At 53.0% G+C, this 13,370-nt stretch overlaps 1 protein-coding gene across 2 annotated transcripts in view; it reads right to left on the reverse strand.

Annotated features, from left to right (window-relative positions):
- The window catches only part of Lhx6 (LIM homeobox 6), a 22,146-nt gene extending 8,886 nt beyond the window's left edge, over window positions 1-13,260 (reverse strand). Inside the window, exons 1-6 of one of the 2 annotated variants that reach the window (XM_010602961.3) lie at window positions 13,125-13,260; window positions 12,220-12,291; window positions 11,660-11,842; window positions 11,204-11,325; window positions 2,737-2,957; window positions 1-67 (exon numbers count right to left, since the gene is read on the reverse strand). In XM_010602961.3, the coding sequence (XP_010601263.1) occupies window positions 1-67; window positions 2,737-2,957; window positions 11,204-11,325; window positions 11,660-11,842; window positions 12,220-12,291; window positions 13,125-13,175 (716 nt within the window). In that variant the 5' untranslated portion in view covers window positions 13,176-13,260. Of the gene's footprint in view, window positions 68-2,736; window positions 2,958-11,203; window positions 11,326-11,659; window positions 11,843-12,219; window positions 12,596-13,124 lie in introns of those variants that run through there. The other variant, XM_010602960.3, reaches the window with a different exon arrangement.
- Between the last annotated feature and the right edge of the window lie 110 nt (window positions 13,261-13,370).

Genomic DNA, 13,370 nt, shown 5'->3' on the forward strand with positions numbered 1-13,370 from the left:
CGCTTGGCCGGCTTGGGCTGACTGTCCTGTTCCGAGGGCACTGCCCCCTCCAATGTGAGGCCGTTCCCTGGGGGCGACAGAAGCAGCTGACCACGCGTCCCCATCTCTTCTAGTGGCAGCCTGGAAAGGACGGGGGTGGGGGGAGCTTGTCCCTGGAAGGGTCAGAAGCGGAGCTGGCTGGGAGAAGGGATCCCAGGGTCCTAGTCCCTGAGGTCAGTCTCTGGGGAAAGGGCTTGTGTTTCTGGGGGTCCATTCGACACTGTTCTTTATGTGTCACAGCCCTTAGGAGAGGTGCCATTATCCCCATTTTACATGAAAGGAAGCTGAGGCTCAGAGAGAAGAAAATCCCTGCCTGGAAACTAGGCTAGGATCTGAAAGCCGGCTGATCCTCAAGCTCCAGACTGGGCTCCCTCTCGAAGGCTGGTGGAGGTAAGAAGAAAGCAGACCACAGAGCTATGACTCCAATTTCATAAAAACGAGTGGAAGAAAAATGAAAGGGTATACACCAAGCTGTTAACGCTGGTTTATCTCTGAGGAGCGCAATCATAGAGACGCTTTACTTTCAATAGTTCTCTACAGAGGTCTTCAGGATAATTAAATGTCACCTTACTTGTCTAAGGTTTAATTTTAAGTGATGGGTATTTTAGATATTCCCTTTCCAATTATGTTACTTTTACTATTATAATTGTAAACCACTAAATACCCATTTTATTTTTAACACTTCATTTTTTCCGCGTACAAAATTAATATATGGTCCTTATTAAAAGTCTAGAAAATTCCAATAAACACAAAAAAGGTGGAAAATCACCAGTAATTCCACCACTTAGAGAGAACCACTGCTAACAATTTACTGTAATTTTTTAATTAGGAGTAAAACTATGTTGAAGGAATAAACACTCCAACATACATAGATTTGTTTTAAAAATCTGGAAAGATAAACACTAAAATGAGAGAAGGTAGTATTTAGAATGATCTTGATTTTGTTTTCTTTTTGCTTGACCATCTTTTCTAATTTTTCTGTGAACATGTGCAGTGTGTGCATTGTGTGTGCAAGCATGCATGATGTTTAACAAAACAGTAGCCCACACTGAGAGTTGATCAGTGGAGATCTGAGGGAGATCTGAGGCCCCAAGTCTTCAGGCTCTCACGCTCCCTGCACCACAAGAACCGAATGTAATATAATAGACAAGGCCATGACAAGGCCAAGGTAGTCCTCATCGATCAAGGTGTGAGATTATTCAAGATCACGGTGCTAAAGAAGCTCTGATTCCCCAGTTTCCATGTGCTGACTTGCACACTGTACCACAGATAACTGCCTAGCACCCCAAGTTCACTTGCTCTCCACTTAGCCCTGATTCCGGCAGGAGAAGGTAACAGTCTAGGTTTAGCCATGGCCAGGAACACTCTGCTGGTCCCTGATTGGTCCTTGGGCCAGGGCCTAGAAATTGAGGCAAAGTGGTCCATAACCTCCCCCACAGGAACTGGGTGGGGGTGAGGCAGAAATTTTGTGATAGTAATAACCCATAGCAAAGGAGACAAGGGTTACTGTGCCTGTTTTTGGCTTGTTTGTTTATTTGTTTTTTGTGGTGGGGATCAAACTTGGGATCTTGCACTTGTGAGGCAGGCGGTTAAAGCCCCAGCCCTGTGCTTGTTTTTTTAGAGAGAAAATGAAATTCCTGGAGACAGACATATTTCAGCGCCTTTCTGGCTTTCTGAAGTCTGATCAAAGGCTCCTAGAGCCTGAGGGTGAGCATGCTATACTGTGCCATGTTATGGAGTAAACAGCCTGGGCCTTGGTGTCAGCCAGACCTACTAGCACATAACATGTGGCAAGCTACATACTGCAGATAACCTCTGTCTCTTTCCTTACCTATAAAATGAGGATACAGCACCAGTTTCCTAGGACTATTGTAAAGATTATCTAAAATAATCCATGGTGTAGAGGAAATAACAGTGTCCACAGAATCTAACAGGGAAGTTGTGGAAAGGGTCCTTGCCTCTGCCCAAAGCTCCACCTTCGCTCCCTTCTCCAGTCCTCACTCCACCTGTGACTCAGCCCTCCATATCCCCGGAAGAACTGGAGTCTGTCTCTGGGCCTCACAGTTATTAGAGCCAGAGGAAATTTAGGGATCAAATGATGGGATTGAGAGTGGCCCTGAGAGGAAGAGAAACTTCATATGTTATTAGCACAGGATGCTGAAGCTGGGTCTCTAGACTTAGGGACTGGGATTTTTGCCTTTATAGCCAGTGGCACTGGGCTGGGATGAAACTCCCACTCTCAAGCCTCTGGCTTAGTGTTGCCAGGATGGGAACTGGGAGAACAGAGGATACATCAATTCCAGGCCTGGCCCAGGCAGCCCGAGGGGATGAGCCCAGGCCAAGGAGAGCTTTCCAAAGGTGGAGAAAGCTGACTCACTGAGAACCATCCAGCTCTAGGGATCATGGAGTACCTCCAGGCTTTACAACACATCAGCTCCTCTGTCTTTGAGAATATGTCCTGTCACTAGCCCCATTTTACAGATAAATTAACACAATTGCCCGGACTGGCAGCATTTCCGGCTCTCATGCTAATGATGGACCCAGAGCGCATGCTCCGTTGCACACCCCACCTTCGCATTGCCTCCAGGTGCTCTAGGGAACGCCCAGTTCACCAAGCTGTATTGGTTGTGTCTGGGGTGCTGGGTTTGGGTGGGAAAGGGCTCCGGACAGAGGTGCCCAGCAGGGCTGGTTGGGTACCGTTCTCGGCGGCTCTCTTGAGGTTCTCGATCATGGTGTCGTAGTGGATGCGGCACAGCACCTTCTCCTCCACCAAGCCGAACTCTTCACCGGTGGACAGCTGGCGCTTGCATGAGAAGCAGGCAAAGCAGGCGAGGTGATAGGCATTGCCGCGTGCCCGCCGCACCCAGTCGCTGGCGTAGATCTGTCGGCCGCACCGGGCGCACTTGGTCCCAAATCGACTGCGGAACAAGGGAGCAGGGCCAGGTTGGTAAAGCTCAGGCCAGCCCATCTCATGCCATCTCAACCCCACCCAGCGGCGCGCCACACCCAGGTTTCTGACCTCGGAGCTTTTGCTCCCTCATTAACCTTTTCTTGGCTCCACTACCCTTGTACAGACAAGTCCCACCTTGGTGCTTTTATGACTTTTCCAACTTTTCTAGGATGATCGCACTTACATTGAATGCGTTCATTAAAATACAACATTGCTGTTAGCAAAACACAGTGATATTAATAGGCAAATATTTGAGCACCACATGTCCAAAAAGATTCTCTGTATTTTACATTGATTATCCCAATTAATCCTCATTTTACAGATGAGGAAAACAGGAGTCAGGAATATAAAGTAAGTTACCCTAAGTCACACAGCTCACAAGAGTAGGAACCCCAGCCAGGCTAACTCCAGAGATGAATGAACTATAGCCCCAGCTGTACCGAAGCTCAGAGTTCCTTGGAAGAAAGACAGAGATGTATTTACTGGCCCTGTGACCTTAGGAAAATTGTTAGATTCCTCTTAGTTCTTATTTTCCTTGCCCTAGGCCGAGCTAGTTGACAGCAATGGCTCTGAGTATTTGTTTAGTGCTTTACAGTCTGTTAAGAATCCATCTTGTCCCAGACTCTAGAGCCTTTGACATCATAATACTGAATGTTAAAAACAAAAGTCAAAAATAAGAGGCCCAAATCAAATGTTTCCTTGCCCCTTTACTCCTTCCTTGTTGCTCCTTCTCCTCCCTCTCTGCTCTGTAGTGGGCTGTTTAGTTAGCACCCCTCAGGAAAGCTGAAGTCAAGCCCTGGCACCAGGGAAGGCTTGCTCAAGTGGTTGACTGCCCAACCCCTCTCAGCCTCGGTTTCCTCTGTTGTGCCCTGTAGATCAGGCACAGATGCCATCACTGACACTAAATCATATGCTCCTCCCTTTTCAAAGCTCCACATCCAACCCTCAGGGGCTGAGGGTTCTGGTTCCTAATATCTCTGAGATTAATCTCCTCCTCTCCATCTCCACTGCCACTCTCCCTCTTAGATCACGCTTCTATCAGGCAGCCCTCTCTGCCAGTCTCCCTAGTTTCTAGTCTCTCCCTGCCAACTCATCCTCTAAACTGCAGGCACAGCAGTTCCCAGCATGCACGTTGGAATCCTGTGTACACCTTACCTACAGTTCTTTGGTGGCTCCACTCTCCCCTCAGGATCTCATCCGAGTGACTTAAGGATTAGAAAACTCAGCCAACTGCATCCTCTTTGGGTCCACCTCCTTCCTGACTTTCTTCAAGATCTCTCCCACCCCCATATCCAAGCAGGAACCCCATCAGCCACAATGGAAGGTCAGTCCCAGGTCTGTACGGCCTGCTCTGAAGCACTTCGCCACTTCCAGTCCTTTAGTCAGACTAGTCCTTTCCAGGACGCGTCTGCCAGAGACCCACCACCCTCAGCGTTGATCACTTTGGTTTGTCAATGTCTGGGTCCTTGGCTCTCCGTGGTTCATCCCAAGCATTCCTGGGGGGAGAGAGCCGACCAAGATCTACCTCTCTGTCTCTGGGAATAACACCCTTCCACTCAGAGGAGCATTAGGCAAAGTCTGTGAGTGGATAGAGGTAACAGCCCAGCAAAACCGCTGTGGTTACAGCCTGCCTTCCTTGGTAAATTCAAGCAATTGACAGTTGATAAAAATGTTATGATGTACCACAGGGGCCACGGGTGCCCACTCCAGCAAGCACCCAAGGAAAGCAAGGTTGCTCCCCAGCCAGTGTCCTCCCGGTGGGTCTGCTCAAACCACTAGGCATGGACGGCACCTGACCTCCGAAACTGCTTCCTTGGGGACAGCTCCACATAGCCTATGAGCTCTGTTTCTAATTCTGCAGCAAAGCAGTGAAGGGTCAAACTGTTTTGCCAACTCCAGCTTCCCCTGCCATGGGGTTGACCTCTTGGTTCTGCCACCCAACTGGTAGTATCGGGTGGGAAGGACTTTCTGGTCTCCAAGGGGAGGCTAGCTTTCCACTATGTGTGCTTGGAGAGGACAGAGTGCCCATCCATGTACAGAACCCTTACTGCGGTGGTGGTGAGGAGGTCCTAGGCACAATGCCTTCTTTGCAAACCCTGTGTGAGGCTGCCACTCTGAAACCGGTTTTTCACACGTGGATTTGGTGGTTCAGATACTGCGGGTGACTTAACTCTAGACCGCACATTGTGGGGCCAGGGTTGAGTCTCTCACAGATCTGGAACCTACCAAGCAGCCAGTCTGGGTATGAGGCGACCTGGGACCCCAGGAGAAAAAAACAAGGGGGCCTGGTCTAGCCTCTGGGTACTACTCGCTGTTCGTGGGTTCTGAAAACTCCCGCGCGCAGGACAGGGTCGCAGGCCCCAGAAGAAGGGATCCTCAGGAAGACAGAAAAGCCTAAGCAGGGAAGGTCCCAGCCTTCAGAAGCCCAGAGGGTAAGAGCGGCTGAGGCAAGCCCCCCACCCCCGCCCCCGCGCCTGTAACCTCTGTGCCCTGCGCAAGAAAGTTCGGGTCCGATCCTCGCTGCGGCTGGGTGGGGTTTCTTGTCCTCCGCCTCTGAGTCTTCCCCGCGCAACCCTGGTCTTCCTTCCCTGCGAGTCTCCGACGTCCGAGTTCACACTGCGCCCACACAGGTAAACCGCAGTGCCCCCAACCTCTTGCTCCTAAACGGACACCGCCAAGGGACCTATCAGCAACTTTCTCGCCTTCGCACCTCACCCCAGAGGTCAGGAGCTTTCTCCGCCCCAGGACCTCGGAGTCTGCAGTGACTCGGCTGGGCCCAGTCAACAAAATCGTCCTTGCACTGGATCCTTGGTCTGGAGATAGGTCTGTCATTACGTATGAATGGAGGAGTTAGGGCCGCTCCTGCAGTGTGTCCCCCACCCAGGACGGGGGTCAGCGACACGAACAAATGGTACGAGGAGGCTTACGATTGAGGCTCTGACAAACCGACAGACTCCTTCCCAGGCGGGCTTGGAGACTTCAGCCGCCCTAATCCGGAAGCAGCGAATTGGGCGGCGCAGACAACGAAACTTCAAGAAAGGGGTGTTCAGGAGCTGTGAACGGAGCGCCAAAAGGATTAGGGGGCGCTCCTATGCCAGCCCAGGCTCTCTGTGAGGTCTGAACCTCGAACGCTGTTCCCAGGGTCCTGGTGTGCTGGAGGTAAAGACCAGAAGGACTGGGGTGCTTTGGAGATAGAGAGGTGTCCAACCACGGCGGCGCATCCTCGTCATCGGGAAAGGAGTAGTGCGCACCTCGAGCGCAGCCAAGCCGTCTCTCCTCGATCTGGACACTCGTGGCTGTGCAGTGGGATCTGTGCGCCCTTGCCCCTGTCGGCTTGCTTTCCGGGTTTACTTCCCTTGGAAACCTAGCAAAGCCTCAGTAACTATTTGTCGCATCAACAAGCCCATCGGAGTTTCACTACGACCCTCCTTTCCTCGTTAAAAAACCTACACCTTTTCTGGATGAAGAAAGAAACCGAAGCTCAGAATGGGAGCTCCAATGTTAGGAAGCTGATGAGCCGAGGCGCTGAAACTCAAACTGGAGTTTGCTCGGGCTCCAAAGGCTCATTGGATGGATGGCCTTGGAGAAATTCTGTGAAGCGAACAAGGAGGGTTGGAGGTGGAGCTTTTCCTATTCCCTGTTTCTTCTCCACTAAGCAAACCCTTAGGGGAAGAAGCCAGAAATGCCAGAACCAGCAATTAAGAGGTTAAAGCGGCCAGCGCCCCGGAGGTCTCGGCCTAGGCCCCTCCCCTTCAGCTCCCCTCTCCTTTCCCCTAACTTCTGTCCCCCAACAGCTGGAGGCTGCTGGACCCGCTCTCCACCGCAGTGCCCCCCATCAGCTCTCGACCTCCCCCTGGGTCCCTGCTTTAAGGGAAGGGGTGGGGTGCTCCCTCTGGAGTTCAAGAATAGCTCTTGGGCTCAAGGTGCAAGGCTAGAGAAGGCTGGGGACCACCTTAGGACTCTAGTCACCCTAACCCCTAAGGACACAAGGAGGGGGACAGTTAACCCTTTATTCCCCAGTGCCATTGTCAGAAGGGAAGAGGAACTCAGGCCATCTGACCTCGGCAAAGTGGTTCCTCCAGGACTGCCAGAGCCACCCAGGGGAGTCACACCTGAGCTCTCTATGTGAAGGCATGTGAACAGGGCTGGGACTCTTGGGACCCCCAGAGAGGGACCTTTGCCATTCCACAGGCCCCACAATGCACAAAGAGGTGGCTGGCGTATCTTCCCTGTAGAAGAAGAGATTGGGAATGTCTTGGTGCAACGATGTTAGGTGTCCACAGAGTTTATCCAGGGCCCTACCACTAATTAGCTGTATGACCTCACCCCATAGGCCTCAGTTTCCCCTCTGATTATGAGATATCATAGTCACAAGGTGAACATGAGGATTAAATGAGACAAAGCAGTAAAGAATTAGCAAGGTTCCTGGCATAGAGGACTCCATATATTCTGGTGATAGGTGGTCTCACTCTTGCTCTGCCCCTCTTCCATTCTCTCACTGACTGTGTGACACTGATCATGTTACTTTCCACTTTCCCAGTACTGAGGTCTCCCCAACTATACAACAGGCACAATGCCTCAGGAGGCTGAACTGGCCTTGCCCTATGTGTGCAGCAGTAGCTGCAAGTAGGAGGGGGCTAGGGAAAGATGTTCCAGATTGTGGCTGCTATTAGCAGTGAAAATATGAATGGCCCCAAAAGGAACACTATTCTCTCCCAGAGTTTTCTTCACTTTGTGTGTGTGGGGGTTCTCGACAGAAAAGTGAAGAAATTAAAAACGCTGTTATATTTCCCTGTTGGTAATTTTTTTTCCCACAAGGATTCTCAGAGAGTAAAGGGAGGAGGTAGGCAGGAATCAGGTTGAGCCCACCAGGCTTGTAAGGTCCTGTTTGGACTGTGAATTGGAGAAACTGAGAGAGGTCCAGAGACTTGACCAAGGTCACAGAGCCAGTGAAAAATCACCCCCCCACACACCCACACACCCACAAATGAGCCAGGAGCAGAGCCCTGGACCTTGAATCTGCCAATGTTCTGCAGCCTCCCTCCCTGGTGCACTTGGAGTTCCTTCCTAATCCCTAATTTCTGGGTCAGTAATGTTGGCTCTGCCAATAGAGACTGAAGGAAGATCCATCAGACAGTGTCTAGGAGGGCCAAGAGAGGGGATAGAATCTTGGAGAACCCTTTCCCTGTGGAACAAGGTCAGAGGTTAGAGGACCATGGCATGTCCAAGTGGCCTCTCCATGGGGCCTTGACCACTCTTTCTCCCCACTCTCCCCCACCCACCCTGGGAAGATCTTGGTCTTTCTCTCTCCAGACAGTGCACCAGTCCATACTCCACCAGACCTTTGACCCCAGGAAAGAGGCCTCCAGAATTTCAGCACCTGATCCCTCCCCAAGTGCCAACTCTTAGGAGATCCATCTCCCACACAACACTGTCCACCTTCTCTAGGAAGGTGGCTGCTGCTCAGTGCAGACAATAGTTCTTGCCTGGCTTTTTGTTGGATTTTTCTTTGCCTTTGGGGTTTTTTATTATTTTTTTGCACAGGGTGGGGCTGCCAGAGATGGATTATGCCCGCAAGAAGAGACCTGACAGGAAGAGAAATGTTTAGAAGAGCAACAATTCTACACACCTCCCAGAGACTGTGAGCTTCTATTCCCTCCATTTTCTTATCCAAAAATCTGGCTTAGTTTTGCTTTAGGGGCTCTTGTCACTGGAAAAGGATCAGTGTTCATCATGGGCCTGGACTCAATGCCAATGATGGCAATGTTGGTAACTGAGGCACTGGTAGCCATTGTCACTTAGGATGCTGTTATGGAGACATACCTCAGTGTCTCTTTGACAGCTGGAGTGTTCAAAGGAAGATTTAGAGAAGAGCAACTCAGCAACACATCCAAGGTCACAAGTGGCCTAGCAGAGATCAGTCTCCTGCTTCTCCCCACAAGGGCTGCAGTGGGGCACAGCCTTAGTGCAAGCTCTGAATGATGAAATCAAGGCCCTAGTTTTGACTAGTCCTTCAAGATCTGGTACAAAATGGCACCAAGGAGGCTCAGGCTGGCACAGGCATGAAGTGGGGCTGGAGAAGCAGGGAAGAAACTCAGGCAAGAACCAGTAAAGCTGCCAGGTCTGTTGCCACAGGGAGAGCCTAGACATCTTCCAATTGTGTTCCTAAGCTCCCAGGCAGCTGATGAATCCAGGGGACCCCCAAAACAGCAACTGGCTGTTTTTTTCCCCAACTGAAACCAGGCTCAGAGTAGGGAGGTGCTAGACAGCGACTCTAACCTCCATTTCCTGCCTAGGCCAAATCAATAGTCAGATGCGACAGTGGGAGGAGACACCACACTCTGGTCACACACCACACAGTAATAATTCCCTTCTGTCCACACACACACACACACACACACACACACACACACAAACACACAAAGCAGATCACAGCGACACCTCCACAGCACGCCGTGGCTCACCCTTCATCCCTCAGGGCTGGGTGGAGGGTCTGAGCAGGAAGCTCCCTCAGAGGAGATGGTGGGAGTGCAGAGTGACTGGATTTCAGAATCCTCTCATCCCAAATCACCTTCCTACCTCCAGATCCTCATTCAGATATGACCCTGTTCTGACCACCTTACACATGCAGGCACACACACACGTATACACACTCACCAAGCCTCAACATTCACATATAGACCCACACTGTCTACACTCACACATGAACTACAAGACAAATGTTTGTCTATAAAATCCCACATGCTAGCCAAGAACACCTGACCCTACTCGGGACACTCCCCAGCACTACTTCGTGGATTCCAGACAATATAGACACACATACTCTTTGCACCAGGATTCCTAGGCCACCTGGTCGAGCACCCCCACCCCCACCCCAGCTGCGGGCCCTCATTCTCCTCACATAAAGGAAGAGTCTGCCTCTTTAACCACGCTTCTTCCGGTTTCCTCAGAGAACCCCAGCTCGAAATGCTTCCAACAGACCCCTAAGCTCAAGGTCTCTCTGAAGGTCCCTGGCGTTTCAGTGCCAAAGGGCAGGGAGCAAGTGGGGGCAGCCCTGTGGTCCACCCCATTCCCTGACACTCAGAGGCTCCATTTGGGGCTGGGGTCGTCCCAGGAAGACTGAAGCCTTGATTTCTCTGGAGGCGGGGGAGAAAAGGATGTATGTGGGTTGGAAGGGTGGATTATAGGAGAGCAGCTTTCTCCACTTCCTGAGAAAGCATTCGGGAACAGGCGTCCCTCCCAGGAACCAGTTCTACACCATTCTTCTAGGACTCCTCTGCCTGGCCACCTGGTCAGGTCTGGTTCATGCTTCCCACCAGGATAGCGGTGACCTCGACCCCATGACGGGGTCAGGACAGGGCTGCATTTATAGAGGCGCGCGCGCGCGCGCGCGCGCGGCAGGAGAATGCTACTGCTCAGCGACCGCGAGCTGCCAGGACGCGCGGCGGTGCGGCGGGAAGAGTGTAGCCGACTCGACGCTCAGGGCTGAGGCAGGATTCTCCGCTTTCGCGGACCAAAGCCAGAGGCTAGACCCAGGAAAAGGATGACGCTGGGACCAGAAACGAAGACGGAGCTGGGACTGAACAGGCACCTGGGATCGGGCAACACCCCAGACTCAAAATGCGATACTCCAGCAACCAAGGCACGAACTGAGGCGAAGTCGAAGACCAAGACTGGGGATTAGGATGAGCGCTTGGACATGGGCTAGGATCTGAGACGGATGCTAGCTGCTGGGGGTGGGGGGGTTGGGGGCCGGAGCACATCTGAACCCAGAGCAGAGCCCGGGTTAGAGCCTGACCTAGGAGAGTCCGGGTTCAGCTTAGGACCCCTTCCAAGAACGCGACTGCAGACCTAGTAGGGTTGCAGCCACAGCCGGAGCGCACTGGAGATGCTTCCAGATGATGCCTGGAATCCGGGCAGGCCCGCCCAGAGTCCTGAAGGTCAGAATGCCACCGAGGAGCAAAGTCAGAACTGGAGCCTGAGACTCAGGCAAGACCCGAGACGGAGCCACAGACACGACCAAAACCCAGCGGGCCGCGGGGAGCCAGAGGCAGATTGCAGAGCAGTGCAGCCTGGAACTTTGGGCTCGGGACGCTGAGTACCGCTGGTACTGCGCGCCAGGAGTGCACTCTTGACGCCAGGGCTCCGGACTCTGAGACCAGAAGCAGCAAAAGTGGCCTGGGTGTGCGCCGGGGCCTGGCGGCCACAGCCTACCTGAAATAGTCCATCTTGCAGAAGATTTCCTTGTTCTTGATGTAGCAGCTGTTCTGCTGCCTCAGCGACGTGCGACACACGGAGCACTCGAGGCATCGCACGTGCCAGATGAGGTTGTTGACCTGGGGAGGGGGCGGAGATGGGGGGTCGGCTTAGTGCCGGCCTCGTGGACACCCGGCCCCTGCCTCCCCAGCTTCATTTGCAGATTGAAACGCTGAAGCTCAGAAGGTGCATGTGACTCCCTTATTTTCCTCCTGTAATACTGAGGTTCAGGAAGTGGATATGTACACTTCCCATTTTTTTCAGGCAGAACCCTGGGCGCTGAGAGACCCTAAGGCTTGTCCAAAGCCACGAAGCCTAAGCCAACGTTTGGAATTACGTGAATCTGTCACCGGACTTGCTTCGCTAAGGTCCCCTGGGCTTCAACAGAACCTGCCATCACCTACCCTGACTCACCTTGAGCAGATACCGGTCCAGGATCTCGAGGCCGCAACTGGAGCAGATGTTCTTGCCGGCAGACGGCACGGAGGAGGCAGCAGAGGGCGGTGAGCACACAGATGGTGTGCTAGGCGTACATGGAGAGGCCCGGCCCTCGTCCTTGTCCAGAGCGCCTGCCAGGGCCTCGGCGTCCGACTGCGCCTGCAGCGGGGAAGAGAGACAGCAGAGCACTGAGCCAGGGCCCACAGCTGCCCCTGCCTCCAGACGAGTCTAGCTCCCGTGCGCACCAACTGACAACGAAATCTGCCTGGGATGTCACGCCGTAGGCTGGAGGACAGGAATGAAAGGGCCTATTGGAGAGAAAGGGACGGCCCCAACTCCTAACACGCGCGTCCGGAGTGCAGGGAGCGATCAAAGACCGCATTTCTGGCCGGAAAATCGAGGCTCAGAGAGAAGCGGCGCCCATACTGTGTCCCCCAGCGCACCGGCAAGCGGTTCGCGGCCAGAAAACCCAGCCAGATGCCCAGAGCTGGGCAGTTGGGGGACCAAGGGCCGAAGGCAGAGCCGAACGGACTCACCATGGCGGGCGGCGCGGTCCCTTCAAGACAGCGGGTGGTCGCTTTGCAGCCGGACCCTGGCTGGGCCATCACCTGGGGGAGGTGGGGTGGGGAATGCAGGCGGCGGCGGCTGCAGAACTCGCTCCGTGCAGCCTGAGCCCAGCGCCTCCCCGCGCCTGTTATATAAACCGGCGCCGAACAATGAGTCCTAACTTTGTAGTGGGCATTTAAAGCCCTTCCCCACAAAAGCGGTGTCTCTCTAATGAAGCAATTTGAATTTGGATTGGATTTTTTCCCTCTCTCTCCCCCTCTCCCTGCACTTAACCCATGGCTCTTGAAGTAATCGCTTAGTTCCCTTGCAATCCAAGCCTCTGAGGGGGGAAAAAAAACACGCGCACACACACAAACTACCTGCAATTAGAAATTGTCGTGAATGCCCAAGATAAGAGGTAGCCAGAGTGTCAATTCCAACTGTCAATCAGTGAGATCCATCAGGCCGCCCAAAGAATTGCAAATTTGATTTTTTAATGGTAGTAATTAAAAATCGAATTTTTTCTCTCTCCACCCACCCCCCTTCCTCGCTTCCTTCTCCTCCTCTCGGCACAAAATGCAAAAAGGAGTAAGGAGAGAAAGAAAGAAAATAAAAAGGAGATGGGGGTGGTGGTAGTGGCGGTGGTGGTGGTTGAGAAAAATAAAACCCGGAGCGCCGGGAGCGTCGGGCCGCCCGCCCGACTCGTGCCGCGAAATTGAAGTGGCGGTAGTGACACGGATTCAGGCGCCTTTGGAGGACCAGTCTGAGGGAAGCCCGGAGCCAAAGGGAGCGAGATCGGGGAGGGTGTGTGTGTGTAAAACCGGACCAAAAAGAGAAAACAGAGGCCTCCAAGAGGAGGAAAAAGCACCCTCCAGTCCCTCTGCGAGCCCGGGACCGGCCCCGCGTCGGGATTCTCAGCGCTGCGCCCGCACAAGCCCCGGCGCATCGGCGCTATCAGCGCCTATTCAGACGGACAATACCGGCCTCGCCTCCTCTTGATTCGCCTGTGTCTTTGCTAAATCGCTTTTTGAGAAATTCCTCCAACATTTGCATAATGTGTTCCCGCTTTCCTCGACTCCCCCCCTCCCGCGTTCGCGCGCGCTCGCACACTCACAGACACACACTCTCGGGCGCACCCCGC

Source organism: Fukomys damarensis, unplaced genomic scaffold, assembly GCF_012274545.1.
Source record: "Fukomys damarensis isolate Sample0158 unplaced genomic scaffold, DMR_v1.0_HiC HiC_scaffold_36, whole genome shotgun sequence".
Taxonomy (NCBI): domain Eukaryota; kingdom Metazoa; phylum Chordata; class Mammalia; order Rodentia; family Bathyergidae; genus Fukomys; species Fukomys damarensis.